A 22959-nucleotide genomic window follows, 5' to 3' on the forward strand; every position below is an offset into this window, starting at 1 on the left:
CGTGCTAAGATTGAGTTGTTGTGATTGAGATTGTAAAATTTAAGGCTTGCTTGAACCAAGTCATGACTTGATGCGACTTTCTGGAAATTTGGTGTTGAGTCGACTTAACTCGCTTGATTGATTTGTTTTTTTTCCACAGTAACTTGGAGCTTGTTTGAGACCTGAAGGTTATGACATGAGACTTGCATATATGTGACTTAATCCCACCTCTGCCTTTCATCGGTGCTTTACCACACAGAGACATTATGTGAGCAATTTCTCCATTGGATTTTATTCCAAAAAAAAAGAAAAAAAAGAGGCAGTCAAGAGAAGTAAAACAAGCCCATCACGATCAACAAAACAACTATCCCAGAGGGAAGACAAATAAAAGCAGATAAGGACAGAAGGCCTGATGATATATACAACAGACATATTTTTTTGGTGTTGCAATACCTGTCTTGATATTCACCATCACATCAGGTTAAAAAATAAATTCTCTCAATGGGGCAGAGAAGGTTCTAAAGGTCAGCTAAGGCACACAGAGCCTCCCCAGAAACAAACAAACAAAACAACAGAAATGACACAAAATGATGAAATGAGTTCAGAGAAATGTGTGCAACTGTTGCTCGACAATACATTCAAGCAAGAAAAACAACAATCCGGCATTAGATGTTCTCTGAGAAGCAAACAGGCCCCAACACTGGAGCAGGTTATTTACTTTGATCAATAAACACCAACATCAACAAATCACTCTCTTTGCTCAATGTCAAAAACTCCTTATTGATCAGTGTCATTGAACCACATATGTATTTACACATACAGCATTTTTTCACGCAATAGTTTAGTACAAAATACATATCTACATTTGCTTCATTGTTGATCATTTGTGTTACAAAATAGGGCTCTTACAGTGAGTTACACCGATTGTAATTCTCCTTTCACAAAAACTGCCATTAAATTTCCCAACGCAATGCAATAAGTGGCGGTTGTGACAGTGGAAGTAGGAGCCAACCAATTGTTCGGCATAAATCAACCCCTCCGGTGTTGCCGTGTGAGGGAGGGATGTGTGATTTTATGCTAAGTGTAAGGTGACCTTGACATTAATGAACAGTACTATAAATGAAACTTTGAGAGAGGAAAAAAAGAAAAGAAAAAAAAACGCTTGCCTGTCTGGTCATTGTCGACAGACAGATTGAAATTGAATTGGCTCTGGGTAATTTCGATTCATAATAAGAGAACAGAAGCCCGATGTGTTAAGATGGAACTTCTCTTGGTGATTAACTTATCGGCGATAGTTTTGATGACAGCTAAAAATAATTTTCATGTCGATGCAGTTTGAAAGCTTCAGCTTTAAATTTGTATTTTTGCAACGAGGACATGGCATAACACTGTACATCATTGAAACTGTACATAATTGTCACAGCATGAAGACCACAACCACTCACAGGCATTCGAAAACTCACAGCAAGCAGTAGACGCGGAATAGCTTCTCACAATGAATCGTCCAAATGTTTGTGGTCGCCATCTCTGTTTTGATAAGGTCGCTCGGGAGCTGACCTTTAACCTCTCAGCCATAAAAAGGTACAGTATACGTTTGGGTTCGTGGCCTTTGTAAATAAAGGCAGCTTTTTTTGTTTTGTTTTTTTACAAACCAATCAAAACAAACAAACAAACAAACAAACAATTATTCATGCTGCCAAGGCAGCGTTGCAATTATTTAGTCATTGACTAAAAATATCAGTATTAATATAAACTTAAATATGGACTCATGGACCATCATTCACACAATTTTGAGACTTTTTTGTAGAATTCTGTACACCATAAACTGTCACTAAAACGATCTGGACAAAACACACAAAAAGATGACGAAATTTAAGGTCAGCTTTGAATCATTATGTTTCAAGTTTGAGGCAGGCTGGTAAGAAAAGCGAGCTGGACATAAATGATGTGTCCTGTTACTGAAAACATCTGCTGTTTTTTAAAGAAAAATGCTACCACATATTTAACAAATGCTGACCCAGAATTGTCTTTGTTAAATTTTTGTTCTAACACTTTGAATCAGGGATCCCCAAACCTTTTCCTGTGAGGGCCAAATAACTTTTCCCTTCTCTGACAGGAGCCGGGTTCGGTTTGTACCAAAAAGTGCGACTATCGAAGGGGTGTCTAGACATCAACACTGATTGTTTTCCAAAAATCCGCACATAAGCACATATTAACCTTTTTTGGGGGCTCTTGACAGGCACGATTTATAAAATAAATAATAACCAATCATTTTTTTCCTCTTACCTACGTAATCTTTTCGCCATTAGTCCATTTTTTATTTTTATTTTTATTTGACAGGGGTGCATCACAGATTGTATTTATTTATTTTTGAGGGAAGGGTTTTGGATAGGGCACAGACCGCAGAAGGGTGTAATCGAATGTTACGTTATATGCATCTACAAGTCTCGATCACGTGGCCAGACTTGAAAAACAACAACAATAAAAAGTATCTCTGGTAATGTTCAGTGGGCCGGACAAAATGCAGAGGTGGGCCACATTCGGCCCGCTGGCCGTAGTTTGGGGAGCTCTGCTTTAGCTTGAGTTGAGAATGGCTTTGCTTTTGCATTTTTCTCCATGTTTGTGATTGCAGCAAATGGCCTGGCCGGCAACCACAGTCCGCGATCTGACACTCAACTGAAACAAGTCGAATAATGGATTTACTCGACTGATTATTTTTGACAGTAATTGGCTTCTTTAACATGTTTCTAACTCCCTTACAGGCAGTGAATATTGGTTCTTCTTGGGGTCGTATCAAAATAAACCTTTCGCTACTTCAGGTGTTGTTTATGCTGACATAAACCGTGGGAGGCACATAAATTAATCTGGTACCAGGCGTCCTGCTTACGAGTCGCGCAGCTAAGGCCTTTTGTGGAGCACAATGCCACATTAGCTGATGTGCCCCACGCTGGAAAATTGAAATTCAGAATTCATTGAGCAGCAAAATAAATGCTGGAAATTGCAAGATTTGATCACAGTAAAAGTCGCAAATAAATACACTGTGAAATGGAAATAGCATCGGACACCATAGTTCCATAAAAGCAGGGTGGGTGACACTAACATTAATCACCTTCTTATGTTCCCTTCGTCTCCCGAGACAGAAGGAAAACATTTTCCTCCTCCAGCAACTGCAATCAAGCTCGTAAATAAGTTAAAAAAAAATCTAAAGTGAATCTTGCAGCCTCCTGTCCAGCTGGAGGCCTCGCTGCTACCTGATGCGACCATCAGCACGCGGCGATCTCATTTGGGATTTGGGGTCGGGGCTTAAGGAGCTCCAAGGGTTCTTGGAGCAGGCTTGCATGACCGGGCAGGCAGTCGGGCCCACGGCACAGATGTCTGCTGCCTCCCACAGCTCGCCCACAAGGCTGTCGACCCAGTGTTCCAGTTCCGGGCCAGTCAGGGCAGCGTTCCTCTTGGCCTGTTCCACGTAGCCCAGGCTGATGGGGATGTTGAGCACTGGGTTGAGGCCGTGAAAACTCTGCTCCATGTAGCTGTTCTTGGATGGCCCATTGTGAAGCTTTAGAGTGTCCTCTGGAGAAACAGAGCAGCGAACAAAGAAAAGGTAGACAGACAATCAGTGATTTGATTTTACTGGCAAAAAGAAAGCAAAAGAAAACATATTGAAATATTAACGCGTAGAATGAGATTTGCTTTACGTTCCCCTGAATGTGCTGCCCAATTAGCTTGCATTTATTTCGTTGGCCTTAATTAAAATCTCTGTTATCTGTAGACAAGACAGCCGCCTAGTGATTCTTCTCATGACAATCGAGTCCTTCAAAGGTCAGAGACACAATTTCTCCTTAAATCACCTTCCCAACCCTGTGCTCCAGTCAAGCTGTAAATTCCTCACTAGTTCTCTAACTGGGGTTGTGGAACACAAACTCTCTAACACCCGCATGTGAGCAGACATCACTGCATTTCATGTGTTGGTGACACACACAAAAAAAGCAGTCAGACATGGAGGTGCTCCATCTGATGAGATGCCCAACACCATGACAGGAGCAGAGTTTGTTCCCGAGGCATGCACTTGTGACTTCGTGTAGTTGTGTGTGTACTCGGGCATTGACCTGAGTTCTTTTTTCCACAGGTGACTAAATCACACGCAATAGCCGTGTGTGTGTGTGTGTGTGCTCGCATGCTGCCGCAAGTGCAGGTAGAGGGTCACGTTAATTTTTACTGGCACCGCATGTAAGAGGATGCCAGAAATGGCAGTAAACAACCAGCATGCGGAATGAGGCGCTTCGAAGCACAAACTTCAAAGCCGCTTCAAAACACACAGTGGTCCAAATTGCAAAATCAAAATATATGCCCACAGCATCTTACCTTTTCATCAGGAAGTTCACAAAAAGTAGATACATATTGAAAGTCTCAAAGTGCCAAGAGGATAATGAGGTTTAAGCCCTAAATTGTGTATTTGAGCTTTTTCACCTTGCGAGGTTAAAGACAGAAAAAAAACCCCTCACCATATGTATTGTTTATTTTGTATTGTTTCAGCTGCCATTGTAGTTTGGAGCGCATGGCACTGAAGGTGAGAAAATAGTAAATGTCTGTGCGAATAGACCTGTCGTATGTGAGCCACCTTAATCTTAGTATCCTATACGGTCTAATAGATTTTATATTATTTGTTGCAAGAAAGATGATTTCAATACATGAGAATAGGACCTTGAAAAAATAACCACATAGTGAATCACAAATGCAATTTTGAGGGGGAAAAAAATCACAATTTGATGATTTTCCAAAATTGCTCAGACATTGGCCCAACATTTAGAGTCACAACTTTTCCTTTTAGCCTGTGTGCTTTCCTCTTGTTTCTGTCTATGACTCCGCTTTCCATCTCTACTCTGGCATCATTTTAATGTCAACCAGCTCATGATAGGATGGCGGTCTCTACTGATCCGGTGTTAAGCACCGGATAACATTAATGGTTAACAAAGTTTCAAGCCGGATTCCCTTCCTGACGCGACCCTTTGCCTTTATCCGGGCTTGGGACTTGCCTCCAATTTGCACTGGCTTGTTTCCCCCATAAGGCAGCAAACCCGAAGCAATTTGCCAGAAGCGGTCAAAAAGTTGCAGTCAGTGCATGCTTAATTGTCATCAACTCCGCTTAATTGCACAATCCATCTAATGTTCTTCATCAGCACTTCAGAAGATTTAAAGGCTGGTTTCATAAAAATATCCTTTGCTGCTTCTTATCCACCCCTACTTAATGAAACAATGCCGCATGACTGTCAAAAAGGAATTTCATTGCTCTGTACTTCTGTGCATGTGCAACGACAATACGGTTTCATTTCACTTCATTTCATTTCCAAATGTTTAAAAGGCTCTCTCACCTTGCCGTATAGGCTGGTGCTTATTGTAGGCCAAAGGGGCTATAAGGAAGCGCATCTCAGCCACTGGGCTCCAGTGGTGCAGGATGCGGACACTCCAAACACCAGGACGCAGAGGCTGGTTGAGTGGTGGTCGGTAGTGGGTGAACTCAGCGGTCGCGTCGATAAGAATGTCATAGGTGGCCGCAATGACGTTTGTTGGGTCGATCCACACCACCGTTACGGTAACGTTAGGCCCTTTAGCCCACTTCTGCATCCCCACTGTCTCATCCATGGGGCCCATCAGGCCGCCAAAGTTACGGAAAATTCGTTCTTTGGCATCCCACTCTGTACCGATCTGATAAAAAAAGAAAAAAGAAAAAAAGGAGACAACTGTAAGCGATGAGGATATATGAATTTCCTCCAGTGAACAGAAGGTAGTAACAGACTGCATCACAATTTCTCCATATTATTAAGATAAGCAACACCCGGGCGGAATTCTCATGGGAAATAATCTTGTACATGTATTTTTCATTAAACAGCCCAAGCCTGCACGCAGCAGTTATACAGACTGCAGTACACAGATGCCGACATGTTGATTGTTTTATTTTTTTTGTTTGTCTTGTTCTGGAATCTCTTTGTCCGCAGTTGCTGGGAGGAATGCATAAAAATTTACCAAACTTCCACACCATGTCTTTGACTACATACAGCGAGACAGGATGGAAAGCAGTGACGGAAATAAAAAGAAAGATTACAAAACGACATCATGGGAAAAATCAAACATATGGGAGGAGTACGTTTCATATTTATTGACACACTGATGACAGGTTGTCTTTGGCACCAATCGGGATGAACTACATTCTCTGGGTTTAATAAATGCAGCAACAATAACGCTCGGTGATGAGTGAGGAAAATATCTCTTCTGTTCGGAGATAGCTGGCTGCACTTATCACATTGGAACGTGTGCCGGATTACAACACCTTTCTGAAAGCAAAATGAAATGCGGAAAATCACAATTGATACGGGAGAGTTAAAAGGATGATAGAGATGGAGGTGGCAGCTCCAAAAATGCGTGCGCGCATGCACACACACACACACACACACACACACACACACACACACACACACACAATGAAAGGTGTTGGACGAAATGTGAGAAGGGTGGCGGGTTCGAAGAGTGCTCATCCTGACAATAGTAGCTGATTAACACAGCCTCACCTTACTAGACGATCAATGTCTGACTGGAATGGACCCTGTATTACATCCTTTGAGAGTTGGCATTACGATGTACATGATAAATATAGACCACTAAAATAAATGAGAGTGAATCCTGTGTCTTGCGCAAAAGACTGTTGTCTCAATTATTTGAGTGACCTTTGCCATTCCTGACCCGTGGACCATTGTTCTCTGCTCTTTAAATTGCTAATCAACCCACGTCGGGCACCTCTGTAGCTCATTAGTTTATCCAAGGCTGACTCACTTGCACTCTACATCGCTATTGATTGGTTGAAAGAACATGTTGTGGAGGTGGGGGGGGGGGGGGGGGGTGCGCAAAAATTGCCATAGGGTAATCATTGCACTCTACTAAGAAATAGTATTTGTCCTCGTTTCCACCAAGGAGCAAAGTTATTACAGTATACATTTTATACCATTTCCCCCAAAAGTCCCATATTTGACCCACGCGATCCAACTCTTTGTCACACTTTGGTATTGGTGCACAGATTGCCATTGGTCAGTACAATTCGCTTGTGCAAGGTGGCGTTAGACATCCTTCTGCCTGATTATTGGTTTTGAACAATAGAAAATGTCACATTTGTGTTTCAATGGAATATATGAATAAAATGGAAAGAAAAACGACATGGACAAATACATTACCATGCTGCGTCATTTGTTTAAAGCAGGGGTGTCAAACTCATTTCACATTGTGGACCACATACGGCCTCGGTAGATGTCAAGTGGGCCAGACAATTAAAATGATACCATACTCTGCTATAAATAACCAAAAATAATTACAATTATACCATACTCTGAAATAAATAACCAAAATAATCTCTTTCCTTTGTTTTGGTCTAAAGAAGCACAAGAACATTGGGAAAACGTTGAAATTGAATGAACATATCTTTTACAAAACATTTCATGAAGCACCTTAGATTTCCTTCAACAAATGTGCAATTTACTTTCATCATTCACATATATGCATTGCCTTGGGGTCCGTTTACGGCCCGCGGGCCGTATGTTTTGACACACCTGGTTTAGAGATAATGTCAGCATGTAGCCGTGCTCTGTACGGTGTTCTTATTCGTTGTTTACTTCATTGGCAAGTAGACATTGTTTCACAGCTAGAGTATGAGTCACACTGCATTGATGACACAGAAACTGGCATTCTGCCTGCGCACCCCACGCTGGTAATGCAGCACAACCTTAACGGGGTTGAATGATTCGAACAGTATCATGGCAAATGCAAATGAACGCTTGGTGAAAACATGGTATTGCAGTTACAGCACATGAAGGAATCCTGTTTGTTTGTGGTTGTTTCCATAATTCCGTTTCTGAAGTGCACAGCAATGGACGAAAACAAGCAATAAACATTAAAGGAATGAAAACATGTTCCTCCAGTATAGTAACTTTCCCATTCTGGTCAATTGACTTTGGGACACACTTGAGGATGAACATAAGATAAGAAAACCTTTATTAGTCTCGCAATGAGCCGAAGCATTGATTTTGTCCCCCAAATAATGTAGGTCTGGTTAAAAATGTCACAGGGCTCCATGGCGACACAGTCATGGAGGTACCATATGTGGAAGTAGGACAGCAGGCCACCAGAACCAAGGAACTCTTCCTTCAGAATGAAAATGGGTCAAAGACAGATTAACTCCTGGCCCATTGCAGTTTCAGCCGATAGCTTACATTGACCTCCCCACACAACCTGTCCCTTGGTGCCTATAACCCAATAAGCTTGGGCTTAGGACCAACGTTCAGTTGCTCCTCCTGTCAGACGTCTTGTTGCGCTGATCGTTATACTTAGAAGAAGTTGCCTCTGCTCCACTAATTCTGATCCTGTAACCTCACTGTGGTCCCCTTTCCACTTTCTCTATTTCAATGTAACATCACCTTAGCCCAAGATTGCTGTGGAATTATTCAACGAGATCCTTTTCAACTGCACGGCTGCTTGTACATTACTTTTTGTTGCACTCCTTTTATTTGTATGTTTTAATTTTCTTCCCATTACATTATGAACTTTATGTTTCAACCAGAGCGTAGCTGCGTTCCCGACTCTCAATCGTGGGAAACCACAAAGCTCCTATGAAAAAGTAAAATTCTGTCTCATTGATTCTCTATGACCGTGCAAACCTTTCCTCATTGTCACTGGTTTGCTGGCGCCCACAGGATGACACATCCACTAATTAAGGCAGGTCAATTTGATCAGGCAGCATCTTGGACAGTCAGTCGGCATCTGGCCCCGTTTAAAACCTCAGGGCACGCATGCCTCCAGGGCCCTATTTGGACTCTTATTAGTGGCCCTGCTTTGTGGATGTAATCAAACACAGGTGTTTTCCGTGGCGTCAGAGGATTCCCCTGAGGCGGAGGTTACACGACTGAAGCAGTGAAGTTAGGATGGATGGACTCTGGCTACCAATGATTCAATGTGGAGTAATAAATCAAGGAAACATGCTGAAGAGCAGAGACGCTGCTCTCTGCAGTAGCCGGCGCATCACAAAAAGTGTCACTTCTCACAGCATGTGTGGAATTTGGTGTGACAAATAAATGGCCACAAGCTTTTCCGCTCTTCTGTAGCTCATTAAGAAAAAGGAGGCAAGCAGTGAAATGTAGAAACATTTTGCTTACAAAGCTGGCAATCAGGACAGACTCTACACACTATACAAGGCAGCTGTGTTCACACTGCAGATAAGTTTCCAATTTTTTCCCCCCAATATGACATGTATCCCAGTCCTTATGGGCCTTTGCATTCATCCAAGAATTGGAAGGATTTATCTAGCGCAAGGCAATAACTTTTGAATGTCATAAATGTCACGTCATGTAAAACTTGAGATGATACTCTAATTTTAAATGCAGGGCCAAAGAACTCCTGCACTACATCACGCTGTAAAATGGAATATAAATTATACAGAGTACAAAAGAAAAGACTTATCTGTCTTGCTTTTCTGTAAAGTGAAGGGGAATCTGGGAACACATGGCTTATCTAGCAGGTTAAACATATAGCTTTTGTATAAAGGACTCATATCTCTTCCGACTGCCGCAATGCTACGCTGTCTTTCCGCTCTCGTTTTGCGAGACAAACTGACAAGTAGACTGACTGACAGCCACTGCACTGTGCTAGACGCTGAACGCTCTGTGAGGCTGAGCATCCAGATAAGAGCCACTACTCACATCACTTTGCTGTCACTCACGGTCTCGTACGCTCAACACACAAGCGGGGGCTTAGAGAGCGGGAGCTGCATGGCGACTGGGTGTCTGAACTTCCTTCACGCTCCCTTTGAGATGTTTGCAAAAAGGTCAAACAGAGTCTGGGAGTGTCCAGGTAGACACAAGCGACGCCTGCAGGCAGCAACAGACCAAGCCAATTCATTCATACATTTGATGACATTTCAAATGTGACCCCGCTGCGAGCTAAGTGACGAACCAGAGCAAAATGTCAGTTTAAATTCACTCATCTAATTTTGGGTATGCTGCAAATATGCTCTATGGCTGTCACGCCAGAGCCCATGCTACCGGATCCGTCACTGATAAAGAAAATCAAGGTGAGCATTCCAATGTGAAGGTGAGAGGACATTCCATTTAGAATCAGCAAATAAATACCACGTGGAAGAATCAGGCAAACTTGAATTCATTCAGTCAATTTCCATCTTACAATCCATTACCGATATTTGCGTCATTTTAATGGCATGATAATCAACTTTAAGGGTTGTCTTGGCAAGGTCACAATAGTATAAGGTCAACGTTACCATCCACCCGCTCATCCTTGTGAGGATCAGCGGTCAACATTCCACTTCCCTCATAGGTGTATGGTCCTGTTTAGTACTTAGTGCTTTACTGGAACCTTTTTCCTGATATTAGCAAGGGTGATTGGTTTTGTGACTCAAGCCCACACTAAGAAAATGTCAGACAGACTTGATGCAAGACACACAAGACAATATGCAGACTCACCTCTGCAAACTGTAACCTGCTGAATGTGCTTTTTGGAGGAGTGGTTAACTTGAAGATCTTCTTCGGTGCCACCCAAGTCTCCATTGTCTCGAGCTTGCTTGTTGCTAGGTTGGTGGCATGGTGTCTGACAAGGTAGCCCTGGAACTGGTCAGATTGGAAGTAGTAATTTACGGACACTGGGTGGCCCATGGGGAAATACCTGGAGGAGAATAGAAAGAAGGTATTAACAAAATAATTTGATGTGCTCTTTTAATCTTGTATGCATGCCAAAAAAAAACATTGGAACTGCTGATGTATATGCCAACCATTAGACAATGAGCTCTTTGACTGCGTGACATGGCTCACATGAATGAATGCTGTGACCTTGACCTTGAGTGTCACCGATTAAAGGTTTGTCTGCCATGCTAATAGTCACCTTTTATTTAGAATCTGCTGCATATGTAAAGAGACAAAGATATGTGATGGATAACATTTTGACCTGCATCTACTTGAACTGCATCCAACAATACTAATATTATATACAGTATAGTATTAGTAGAGGTCGTTGAGTAGCCCTGTAGATAGTTACAATACAATATACTGCATATGACTGTACTACTGATACATTTATTTGCACCACACTTGCTTTGTGGAATCTGTCTATAGTCCACAGCGGCCCTCTAAACTTTCACTTTTCTTCGTCTTTTAGCCGCAGTGAAATTATGGAGAAGCACTTCTATGATCTTCAAAGTCATAAATCAACTTTTATTCATTATTCTACCCGGCTTACAAAATATGTGACAGCTGAGACCACAAAAATACAGAATACTTAGTCATTGAAGTGCAAAGTGCACGCACATACGTACACGCGCGCGCGCGCACACACACACACACACACACGCACGCGCACAAAATTGAACTGGGTCATTCAGTCAACTGAAGCTGAAAGGAGGCCTTGCCCTCCTGATTGGTCTCTTTGTTAGTGTGCCTCCTCGTATACGTGGCCAGCCCTCAGGGTGGTAACGAGTGACTTCTGGAAAAACAAAAAAAGAGCCAGGATGGTCACTGCTGGGGAACACTCCGCAGCTGCTCTCACATACGTCCTGACTCAGAGTTCTCATCCCGCATCTCTTCTTCTGCTTTAAATTCATCTTTATTCACAGACTTTTCCCATGAACAAGTGTGCAGACCCAAAGTAACACATCCACACTGGCCACCGCTGCTCTCCTGTGCCTGCGGCCTCATCAGTATTCCGCAGAAGGATCAGGAGTCAACCCATCGCTGTAAATGCTACGCTGACAAGCAGAACAGCAAATATTTGCGCCCACCAGTACAAGAGAGTGCATTCTTTTTCAACTATACTCCTCGCCGCTGTACTCCATTTGTACATCTGTTTTTCATTCTAACGCCACTCCTCTGTTCTCCCTCCACATCCTTTTCTTTGTCTGATCCCTCAGCTTTCATTTCCCCCCCTTGCCCAGTTCTTCCTAAAAGACAGGGGGAAACTGGTCAGGGTGTAGTCAACACAGAAGCTCCATTCAGGCCTTTAAACCACTCACAGTCACAGTGGGCTGTTAAAAGAGCCAAATCCCCCTCCTTGACGGCTTCCCACTTTTTCACTGACGCGTCTGCTCGTTGCACGTCTCTATTCTACCTGAGTGCATAATATATGTGCTTGTTCAGGGAAATCTAGCAGTCTGTCAAATACCAGTGGCACAATAAATAGTCATTCAATACAAGATTCTCACCAACATGCAGGAAAATTGAATATTTTTGTCAAGGACCGACGGTGGACAATGTAGCCGTCCCTACCACCTAAGAAATGGAATGCCACAGGGATCATGCCTCTCGCCTATGGTCTTTAACATTTACATCTGTGACATGGCTAAAACTGAGTCCCACCGGGGCGGATATTCTGATAACCTTGGGTTGCTTTTCTCTCACAAAAGCCGGTAAATGGTGGAGGAAGCACTTACTGCCGACATGGCTTTAAAATCAGAATATTTGAGGACATGGCAGCTAAAAGTGAGTTTGGCCAAGACCACCATCACAAACTGACACTTGAGCAACAAGGAATGTAGACACCAACTCTCTGTCGACTTAAATGATACTCCACTTTTGCATAATCCATCCTTCATATACTTAGGAGTGAAGCTTGACCAACGGCTTACGTACAAACATCATATCGGAGCTCTGCGTGACAAACTCGCATCACAAAACAACCTGCTGAGATGCTTAGCTGGATCGTTTTGGGATGTTAGCTTTCCCATACCTGGTAAAAGCGCCCTTGCGCTTGTCGACAGCACGGAGAAAATGTTGCCAAGCATCTTACTGAACAATTTGTGGTGATTAAAAAATCACCCCACACATCAGCTGGTCATTGAGACACAACCTCTGGGGTGGCAGGCATTGAAATCCTGTCACCGCTTCTCTTGCCATGCTACAGCCCTTTATGACTCCAATTCTAACATCTTGGAAGCCTGGAGTCGCAGTTGGGAAACTAATGGCAAGACCAGATGCTTATGCCCACCGAAGGTTCTTGTAAGCCAGAGCAAAAAAAGCCTATATGAGATCAAGAGTGGGGTACAAAACCCTAACGCATTGTTGGCTAGGTAACATTAATTTTATGTTTTATTTAAGTGGGAAAACCCAAAGCACTTTGACAAAAGCAACACATGCACAGAGATAATATGCAATGTTTAGACCTATCTCTACCGCATTTACGATAGTTTCTGTGGTATTTTTGTCGCAGTTCTTCAATGAGTGCGTTTACACGAGGGCTGCGTGCATGCTGGAGCCTGTCCCAGCTGTCTTAGGGCAGTTGACTGGGTATAGTACATCTTTAACTGGTTGCCAGCCAATCGCAGTGCACACATAGACGAACAACCTTTCTCACTAGCAAACACACCTAAAGACAATTTAGAGCATTCAATCAACTCAATTCAATCCATTTCCTCACATGTACAATGGGGGGTTTGTTTTGTGTCTCTCTTAGTGGTGTTTCAGACTCAGAAAAACTGAAGCCTCACATTGCGTTGTTGTCCCATCTTGAATTCATATTTCCATCCACATCAAAAACACAAAAAATGGCCACACTGTTCCAGTGGTTTTGGTGGTTCCGGTAATGTATTTTTAACCTTGTCAAGCTATTTCAAGCTTTGATGCCTAATTCTCTGCAAGTGTCATGTTGAGGTTCCGGGCTGCAGTCATTCATCATAGCTTTACCTATGCACAAAGTCAACCTAACTGCTACGCCTTCTATTTGAATACAAAGTGGCTGTGGTTAGAGTATTTACATGTGTTGGACTGGACTGCACCACACCGATCACGTTTTGCTTGATGTAATTTTGACAAGCATTTTTCCTGCGGCAGCAAATGACCAGAAGAGGAACACGTACATTATACAAGTCCCGTCTGTTGTGGGCTTCACCCACAAAACCTTTGAAAAGGTCCACAATGCAACAAGAGAGAGAGAGAGAGAGAGAGGGAGAGAGAGAGAGAGAGAGCAATGACACAGGACATGCTGTCAAACGAAGTCTTGTCCTCAAGGAACAAACCATTGCAACTGACAAGCAGTCTTTTGACAACAGCAAGTAATGCTAGCTCCATGTGAGTAACAGACAAAAAAAAATCTTAAATGTTGCTGAGTCAAATATATGCTGACAGTTTGAATGACTACCAATGACAGATCTGATGGTGTCATCTTTTTATTATTGTTCAAACAAATGCTCTGTCCCAATTTCTTTGAGTCGATGTTTCGGTGTATCGATGTTGTTATTTTCGATAAATAACAAACTAATGGCATATGATGACGCATGGCCTGTGGGTTGGTGTATTAGCGGGTATAATGTTTAAATACAAAAAAAGTCTTGTTTGTAGTATTGGTTTACCAGGATTCAAGGGATTTGGGATCATCCTGATCATACAAGGATCAGATTAAATAAATTGGGACTGCAGTCTATTGTTTGGAATGTTTTGGTTGTATTGTATGGTTCTTGACATGTCTGGAATTTATGAAAAAAGAGGGGGAAAAAAAAGGTCTCCCACACTGAGTGGGTCGGGGCTGGGGGTTCATTAGCATGAGCATATAAAATATTGCGTTGTTGCAATGCGACTGAGGTGTTGCTTTCTTTTCCCTTTTGTTTGTCAACGGGCGCTTTTCTCTGTCACGCATTTACAAATTGGCATTTCACACCTCCGCGTTCTGTTTTTAATTTGTTCCTGTTTTATCACTTTGCGTGTGGGTTTCATCACCTCAGCATAGACAAACTAAAGTTAATCCAATGCTGTTCCAACAGATGTTACTGAGCGCTTATGCTGATGAAATACTTAACAACGTACATGAATTTCAATTACAATTTCCTTTTTTAACCGAACATATGGACCAGATTTTCGGAAATCCAACGTTTCCTAACAAAATCAACGTTTCGGCTGATTAAGGCAGCTTTCTCATCTCTGACTTAATTCAATTCAATTGAACCCTTGCAACAGAGTTGTTCACCGTTGGCGCCCTCACCATATTGCAGATTTTTAAGTGAATATGTTCATTGGTGTTTGAACAGTGTGCGGGCAAATCCAAATTTAATTGTGCACCTCCAGTGTATCATGGTGGGCTACGACATGCCAGGCAGCACTGTCATCTATTGGAAGAAATGCAGGGTAATTAACAGAGGGGGTCCTACAGAGAATGTACGCATGTGTGTCGGGTTGAATGCTCTGTCTGCATGTGTTGCTGCCCCATGTGTGTTAAAGTAGCAGTTGTTTGAAGGTTTTGAATTACAGTAACTTATATTTACAATTACAAAAATAGCATAGTGACATGTGGATTCAAGACACCAGTAGACTGCACAATGATGTACACACGCAGATTCACCCCATTGATAGCGTGAAACCTGAAAGAAAGACGGCATATTGTTTCTCACCAATACTATGAAATACAGTAAATCTCCTGAATGAGATTCCACTTTTGATGTGAACGATGCAGTGCGAGATGGCCTTTTGATGGCACAAAACACACTTTGGAGAACACGGGGGACCAGCAGGTATTGTAGATATGGTGCTCATTTGCCAGCTATACACACATGGACAATGCTGGAATTAATACAGTTACGAATGAACAGAGTGGTGCTTGGTCCGATGTCTCAGCGACTTCATTTATGGGCAAAGCAGATTCTCCCTCGGGCAGTTAAGATCATCTCCCACTTTTTGTTAAAAAAGGTGTTTCTAATGTTGCCTGTGCAGAGTGTCTGCTCTCCAAATGTGGAAGTGCATGCATACCTGTGAATTCTTGTGCACACAGGGGCTGGACAGAACTTGCCTAAGAACACTTGTTGTAAAAACTATGGAATAACATCAGCACAGATACACTGGGATATGCGCTGATTTTCCTCAATTTTGGTGAATCCAATTGTCCACCGATCTCATTTTCCTACGCAGAGGTCTGAAAATGTTAGCCACTGTCCTCATCATTTAGAGAACTATTTCATGAATAGTTCATAAACCCACTTGTATTGTTTCACAAGTATTGTTCAGTGTTTTACAATCAAACAAGATTGGCACATTGAAGGTGTATGGTGTTGGTTATGAAAATAATCATGATCGGCAAAAATGGGAGATGGGCATGTCAGGTTTTTTTCAAGAACGGAGACTGATGATTGGCCAGAAAATTATGGCTCACCGCTATTACGGCGTAATACTGATTATGATCATGGGAAATTCAGATCTACAAAAAGTAAGATGGGCCTAACTTTGATTAAAAAACAACCAATTGCAACTGAGTGAATATAAATATACACCAAATGTTTGACAAATTATTTTTTATAGTTTTAATATATTTGCATAATCCTTCATTGAGTAAAATAGTTGGACAATTGGATGATTAAATGTTCAGTTGAATGCCATCTTGTAACTTACGCTGGTCACTAAGTCACACTGAACCACATTACTCACTGCCGTCTCTCCTGGAAACAGAATTAGACTTTGCAATGATGGTGAGTGGATTTGGTTAAAAAAAAAGTACAAAGTTTTTGGTTGTTTATACTGTACTTGGCTTTGTATATTTGGTGTTTAGTCCACAAAAAAGGGGCAAACACAACAACAATCATAAGAATGATCATAATAACAATAATATAAGAAGCCATTCAAACTGATGATTCAACTGGTTGAAATGAATCCACCTCCACGCTTGATCACATTCATGCATTCGGAAATTCTAACCTGCAGCTATGATCCCGTGGGGTGCCTTGCAGCGATGCGGCAGCGCGGGCCAAACCCAATCTTGAGAAGGAATGGTAGTAGGTGAGTTGTGTGTCCGACAGGCTGGCCACACCATCTGGCTCGTCGTACACATTTTCCCAGTACGAGTTTAGGCCTGGCGTCCCCGGTGGAAACGGTCCAAACAGGTAGGCGTCCAGATGGTTCACTATCTCCTGGTTCACACTGGCTTCAAACTTCCTGGCAAAGAAGGTGGGACGCACCGTTTGCTGCAGAGAGCGTGCGGCAGATGAGATAAAGGGACCAAAAAAAGAAAAAGAAAAAAGAAAGGGATTAAGAAATGATTTTGTGCCAGGATGACAATGGAACAGACACCATGTGTATAGAGGCAATGCACGGGCAAAACAAACAGAGGAAAAAAAGTTTCTTAAACACACAAGGATGGCAAACCTTCCCCTTTGCCCTTATCTTACAGTATCACTTTATTCTATTCAATGACTCATCTATTCTTTTCATTTGATAGTGATGATCGAGCGTATGCGCAAGGTACAGTGTTTTAAAGTTTAGCTAAATATTTACAATGTGTACAGCGCTTCACGCATTTATTCGACCTGCACTTCCCAAGCGGTGGAAAAGTGGTGTGCCATGACAGGAAATGATCCAAATTCACATTCTTTGTCAGAAAATACATTTTGAATTACCGTAACTACATGTTTGTTCATCCATTTATGCCAGCAACGCAGTATATAGCGAGAGACAGAACAATTAAACAGTCTTCCATAAATTAGCAGAAGGTACAGGGCTGGCAACCAGTTCAGGTTGGCCCCGCCTACTGCCCAAAGACAGCTCGGACAGGCTCCAGCATGCCCCGAGACCCTCGTGAGGATGAGCAAATTAGAATTTTCGATGCATGGATGGATTTGAAGGCTTTTATTTGAAGAATGAAATACATTCCTGAAATTTCATATCCTGTATTGAGACGGGCCGATCAGTTACAATCCAATCCAATTCATCTTTATTTATGTCGTTGATTTTATTGGTCTATAATTAATGCAACAGACAGTCTCAATCCACAAATGTTGCTTTTTCTTACCCCCTTTTTATGTAAACGAAGGGCTTGGAATAAAGTATTTCTGGAACATGAAACAAGAAGTCAAGCCAAATCATTTGAGGGGATCCCATTCCAATTTCATGATTAACTTGAGCCAAACTGTATCTTGTCTTACGCCTTTGTGCATACAGGGAGCTTAGTCAGATTTAGAGATTCTAATCGCAGATGTAGTGCCAAGTGGTTAATACTGTATCAAGAATTTTACAAGAGGGGGAAAAGAAAACAGAATGTGAACACTCGTAAGAAACTTTTGACATTGACTTTTTGCTATATTGGGGGGAAATGTCAAGCAGCTACTATGGCGTATATATAGGCCTCAAAAGTAGTTTGGGTTAAATTCCTGATAAATTGCCTCAAAAGTTCCAGAGACGTTCACGGGGGTTTGCACGGGGACTTTGGAAAGATTAAGGCAGATTACATTCACATTCGCACATAATTCTGTTAGTTCTTATTGGTAGTCAGTAGTGTAACATTCAGATAATATATTTTTTATTATTTTTGCTTTGCCCATGCTAATCTCACCCTCTCTGGCCTTGCTACTTTTGCTTCTTTGGCTGGAGGGAGGCGCATTATGAAATCTGCCGCCTCCACAGCTTGGCGTTTACACAAAGGCGATTCTTGTCAGCCACAGACACAAAACCAATAGTTAACCAATAGTTTGCTAGCACCAAGCACCTTGGTGCAACCTACTAAAAAAAGGAGATCAAATGAACTTTTGGCACATTTTGGGCATCTCAGCTCTTTCTCGTGTTGCAACTGTCATTCCAGGCTGCCAGCTTGATGTTACATGGCACCAGATGATTGTGCGTCGTTCCAGCAATTAAACGGAACGCGTAGGTGGGAAATTTGGGTGCTTGAATGTTCCCAGAACTAGTGGGTTTTGACATGCCCTTCGGTGCTGTCATAGCCAGTCTTTCCCACATGCTTCCCAAATGCGATGTGAAATGCATTACTACACGAAGATGACCCATTTAAAAGGCACACCAGCACTTTCTTTCTCTAGATTAAGTTCACTTCGAGTGATGGCAATTCACAATAATTATGCTGCAAAGTGGACAGCTGTAACATGATCTACCATCATAATGTGAGACGATTTCCAGAGTCGTTACAAAATAACTGGACGTGACATCAACGTGCTCCTTTAAAGTGCTTGTAGTGGCACCTTCATTTGCTGGCGATCATAAGGGAGACCATTCTCAACACTTCATGTTTATTTTGAATTAACCTGCTGATTTTTGGGGTGGCTCAGAGGTCCAGTGGTTAGCGCGTTGACCTCATAGTGCAGAGGAACCAGGTTCAATTCCAGTTCCGGCCTCCCTGTGTTGAGTTTGCATGTTGTTTCCTCTCACATTCCAAAAACATGCATAGCAGGCTGATTGAACACTCCAAATTGTCCCTAGGTGTGAGTGTGAGCGCGGATGGTTGTTTGTCTCTGCGATTGGCTGGCAACCGGTTTAGGGTGTCCCCCGCCTACTGCCCAAAGATGCCTGGGATAAGCTCCAGCACCCCCCGCAACCCGAGTGAGGATCAAGCGGTTCGGACAATGAATATATTTAAAATTTGCAAGACAACCACATGGATGTCAGAAAAATAATTAATAATTTAGACTATTGCCAGGTTGTCACAGCAACTTGCTAACTGCAAAACAGCCGCTCCCTACAATATTAGTTGCCAACTATGGGAGAATCACCATTAAAAAAAAATATACATGGTAAATTCCACACAATACTTATTCTTCTTCTCCTACTTCCGCCCTATGCCAATTAAGGGCAATGACTTTTTAATGAGAAAGGCCCTTCTTTTATAGAGTAATGTTCTCGTCTCGATCTGTAATTTTAAGATTCAGAGGGAAATTCGGATTTTGTGCTCAGTGGGATCTCAAGTCCTATTTATAGTGGAGCCTGGCACGCTCATGAAAAGCCTGCTTTTGTTCCCTACTTTATGCCCAGGGATGGCCTTCACTGATATACCGTGGTGCCAACCAAAGCCGGCAGGGAGCTGTGGTAATGTGTTGGCATGAGAGCGCCAGTGAATGAGGCGAGACAGGTGGCAGACCGATCTGGCAAAGAAGTCAAGTGCTGCGGCTTTGACAGCTATGTGCGAGACAGGAGTCACGGTCAAAAAAGTAGATGACTTCAAGAGGTATTTAACTGCGTCTGAACATTTTCATTTTGTGCCACAGATGGTGCTTTTTAGAATCAAAGTCTTACTGGGATTCAGATTCTTTGACAGGCTCTTGGGGTGACTGTCACTCACTTGCTTCCATTTTAAAAAGCTAACTATCCTACTCCTTCTGTTAATACCCAAAGGCAAGGAGGGTCCAATTACTTTTCAAATGTTCACTTTCTGGGCCACCGAAACTAAGATATTATTTTCTCCTTATTGATTGTGAGGTCAACGGGAACACGCTGATGTAGAGGACAAAGCGTGAATGAAGAAAATGAACTAATACGGTAATGGGTGTGCTTGTCACTTATGAGTCATTTCATTGGTGAGATGTTTCATCTTTTCATCAAACTATGAGAAGGGAAATCAATGAGCTGTCACACTTAAGAATTAGTAGCTAATGGGATAAAACTTAAATTAAAAAACATAAATACACATGATGAATATGATGTCTCAAAGGGAAATTCAATTTCCACTTTCTGTGGCCCTCAGGTGATTTTCCAAGGGCTCAAGGGCACGTCAACAGGAGTCACAATGCACACTAGCACGTCCTGAATGACTTGAACGATTTCTTTGTCCATTTAAAGCGTCACCCGAGTCCTCGCGGATGAGCTATTGCTGACCTTTTTCTATTGAAAATGATTTTGTCAATATGCAATTAAAACCCCATTCAAACCAAATCTATTTTTATATAACAGAGAAGGGAAAAGCATTCTGCATTTTTTCTGTCAAGGGCTCAAAATGCTTTTTATCTCTGTTGACCGTTCACTGATCACGTAATTGGGTAGACCTACAAAAAAAATCTAATGAGACTTAATGCAAGCGCTGAAAAAGCAAAATAAAACCCAAAAGTGATCGCTTTTGATTTTCTCAGTCCAAGAGCTATTACGGTACTTGAATAATAAATGAAATACATTTACCATTGTCACTGTCGTTTGCAGCAACGCTAATAACACAGCTGAATGAGCTAATAGCCTTCTGCATGACAGATTTCCGTACAAAAAAGTACAAAACATACAAAACCTTTCGATCAAAAATTTTCATTCTCACTAGATCATAAATGGGAGATGACATTTTCAAAAGGGGCCACACAAGAAAATGGAACGGTTGGCGACGGTCATGCCAACGTGCCAACGTTTACTGTGTTCCATATGAATTGTCATGTATTACATATGTCATTAAAATGACATATGCATAATATCTTAAAGTGCATCATTTACAGTCATTACATACACTAGGTGCCATTAAATGACATCCAGCAATTGTGATAAAACAGCCATGGTGAAAAATAGACGGTTTAAGAGAAAATGGATCAAAAAATAGCATTGTACATTCAATACATGTACAATGCATGATAATCAATATCATATTTGACATTTAATTTTGACTACATCAACACTACGAGGACCGCTCCGAGACTCTGGACGTGCCAGATGTGACCTGTGCGCCATACGTTGCTGAACGTGTACATTACATTGTACGGATGCATCTCCACTACGTGGTCTTTGGTGATTGTACATGCAAGTATTTATGTCATTACTTCAAAGTGTCCTGTCCAAATGTCATTAAATGAATTGGTTGAATGTGTCCAATGCGACTGGCTGTGTCTCAGGCCAGTTCATGAATCATTGCAAAGCAAAAAGAGAAATTAACGGAGGGTGGTATTATTACCTGGAAGCGGTGAAAGTCTACAGGCTTGAAGTCATTGGGGGAACATCCGCACCAGTCAACGATGTGCTTGTACTGGCATTTACAACCCAATTTACGATTCCAGTTGGTGATGCGCAGGTTGTTATCCACCATGCTCTCACAGTAGGCACTGTTCTCCAGCACAGTGTGGAAGAATGACTGGAAAACAAACAAACAAACATGTGGCGGAAGGTGAAGAGGCTGTAGCAGAAAGTGAGAAGAAAAAAAATACTTTTATTTTCCCTATTTCCCTATTTTATTTTCCCTTTCAATGCTCAATGGCGAAAGAGTAGCAGTAGAAAATGTACAATCACATAAGGTAATGACAAAAATGCAATTTCTGTTGAATACAGGCACAAAGCCCAGCTTCCCATTTTGCTTCGACTTTATGATTTCAGGTTATTTTTGCCTGCCAAAACCAACGGCAAGAAATCCACGCTTTCTGTGTCGAAGAGCAAAGCACTCCCGAATATAAAGTTTCGCTTACCTGTCACTCAGCGTTCGGAAAAATGAAAATGTGTTTTCTGAGTGTTACCTCGGCGGGCAGCAGAGTGTAGGCGTAGAAGCGCTTCATGTTGGTGACCAGATCGTCCTTGGAGTTGATGACATATTCCACAAACATGCGGTTCAGAAGGAACCAGTCGGATCCTCCATCCACAGAGATGCCCTCTGGGATTTTACGGTCACCCAGCCTCCACATGTGGGTGTCGCATTCATAGAAGAGACGATCCAGGCCTTGTTTACGGATAAATCTGGTGAAAATAAAAAGATGACTCCATATTGTGCGAAGCTAGCATGTGTTATCGTACTGACCATTACCGTTTCGATGAGTAAAACAAGACAAATGCAAATTGATAAATCATTCAAATCGGTCATGTTTTGGTAAAATTATGCTTAAGGACGGTGATTCCTATTGTATTTCCCGATTGATATTTGCGTAAAGGATACCGGTAACAAGTAAAAGGAATAATGCTGATAAAGAATGCCGTAATAAAAAAAGTAAAAAGCACCGAACAGCAAAACCAAGAAGAAATCTGAGTCACGCAGAGTCAAATGCCAAAGAATACAAGTGAGTTCTTAGGCGGGTTTTAAAGATGGCAGCGAGGAGGCGTGCCGAATGTTCAGTGGGAGGTCATTCCAGAGAGACTCTGATCTTAACATCTGTGAATTTAGTCGATTTTTAGGAATTATCACATTATTTCACCTTCAAACTTTTCACATTCAATATTTTTGTTAGCAGAGATGAGTTTTGTGTTTTAGTTTATGTAAGTTTACAAAGTTATATTTTACACATCTTTTTAGGCACTGCTA

The 22959-nt window shown here is 41.9% G+C and overlaps 1 protein-coding gene across 1 annotated transcript in view; it reads right to left on the reverse strand.

Annotated features, from left to right (window-relative positions):
- Positions 1–251: 251 nt before the first annotated feature.
- xylt1 (xylosyltransferase I) overlaps positions 252–22959 on the reverse strand; it is a 76560-nt gene continuing 53852 nt past the window's right edge. The window contains exons 6-11 of the mRNA XM_052085188.1: positions 22184–22400; positions 21631–21807; positions 16686–16951; positions 10491–10689; positions 5349–5682; positions 252–3549 (exon numbers count right to left, since the gene is read on the reverse strand). Coding sequence (XP_051941148.1) covers positions 3227–3549; positions 5349–5682; positions 10491–10689; positions 16686–16951; positions 21631–21807; positions 22184–22400 — 1516 coding nt within the window. The 3' untranslated portion in view covers positions 252–3226. The remainder of the gene's footprint in view (positions 3550–5348; positions 5683–10490; positions 10690–16685; positions 16952–21630; positions 21808–22183; positions 22401–22959) is intronic.

This window comes from Hippocampus zosterae, chromosome 13, assembly GCF_025434085.1.
Source record: "Hippocampus zosterae strain Florida chromosome 13, ASM2543408v3, whole genome shotgun sequence".
In the NCBI taxonomy this organism is placed as follows: Eukaryota; Metazoa; Chordata; class Actinopteri; order Syngnathiformes; family Syngnathidae; genus Hippocampus; species Hippocampus zosterae.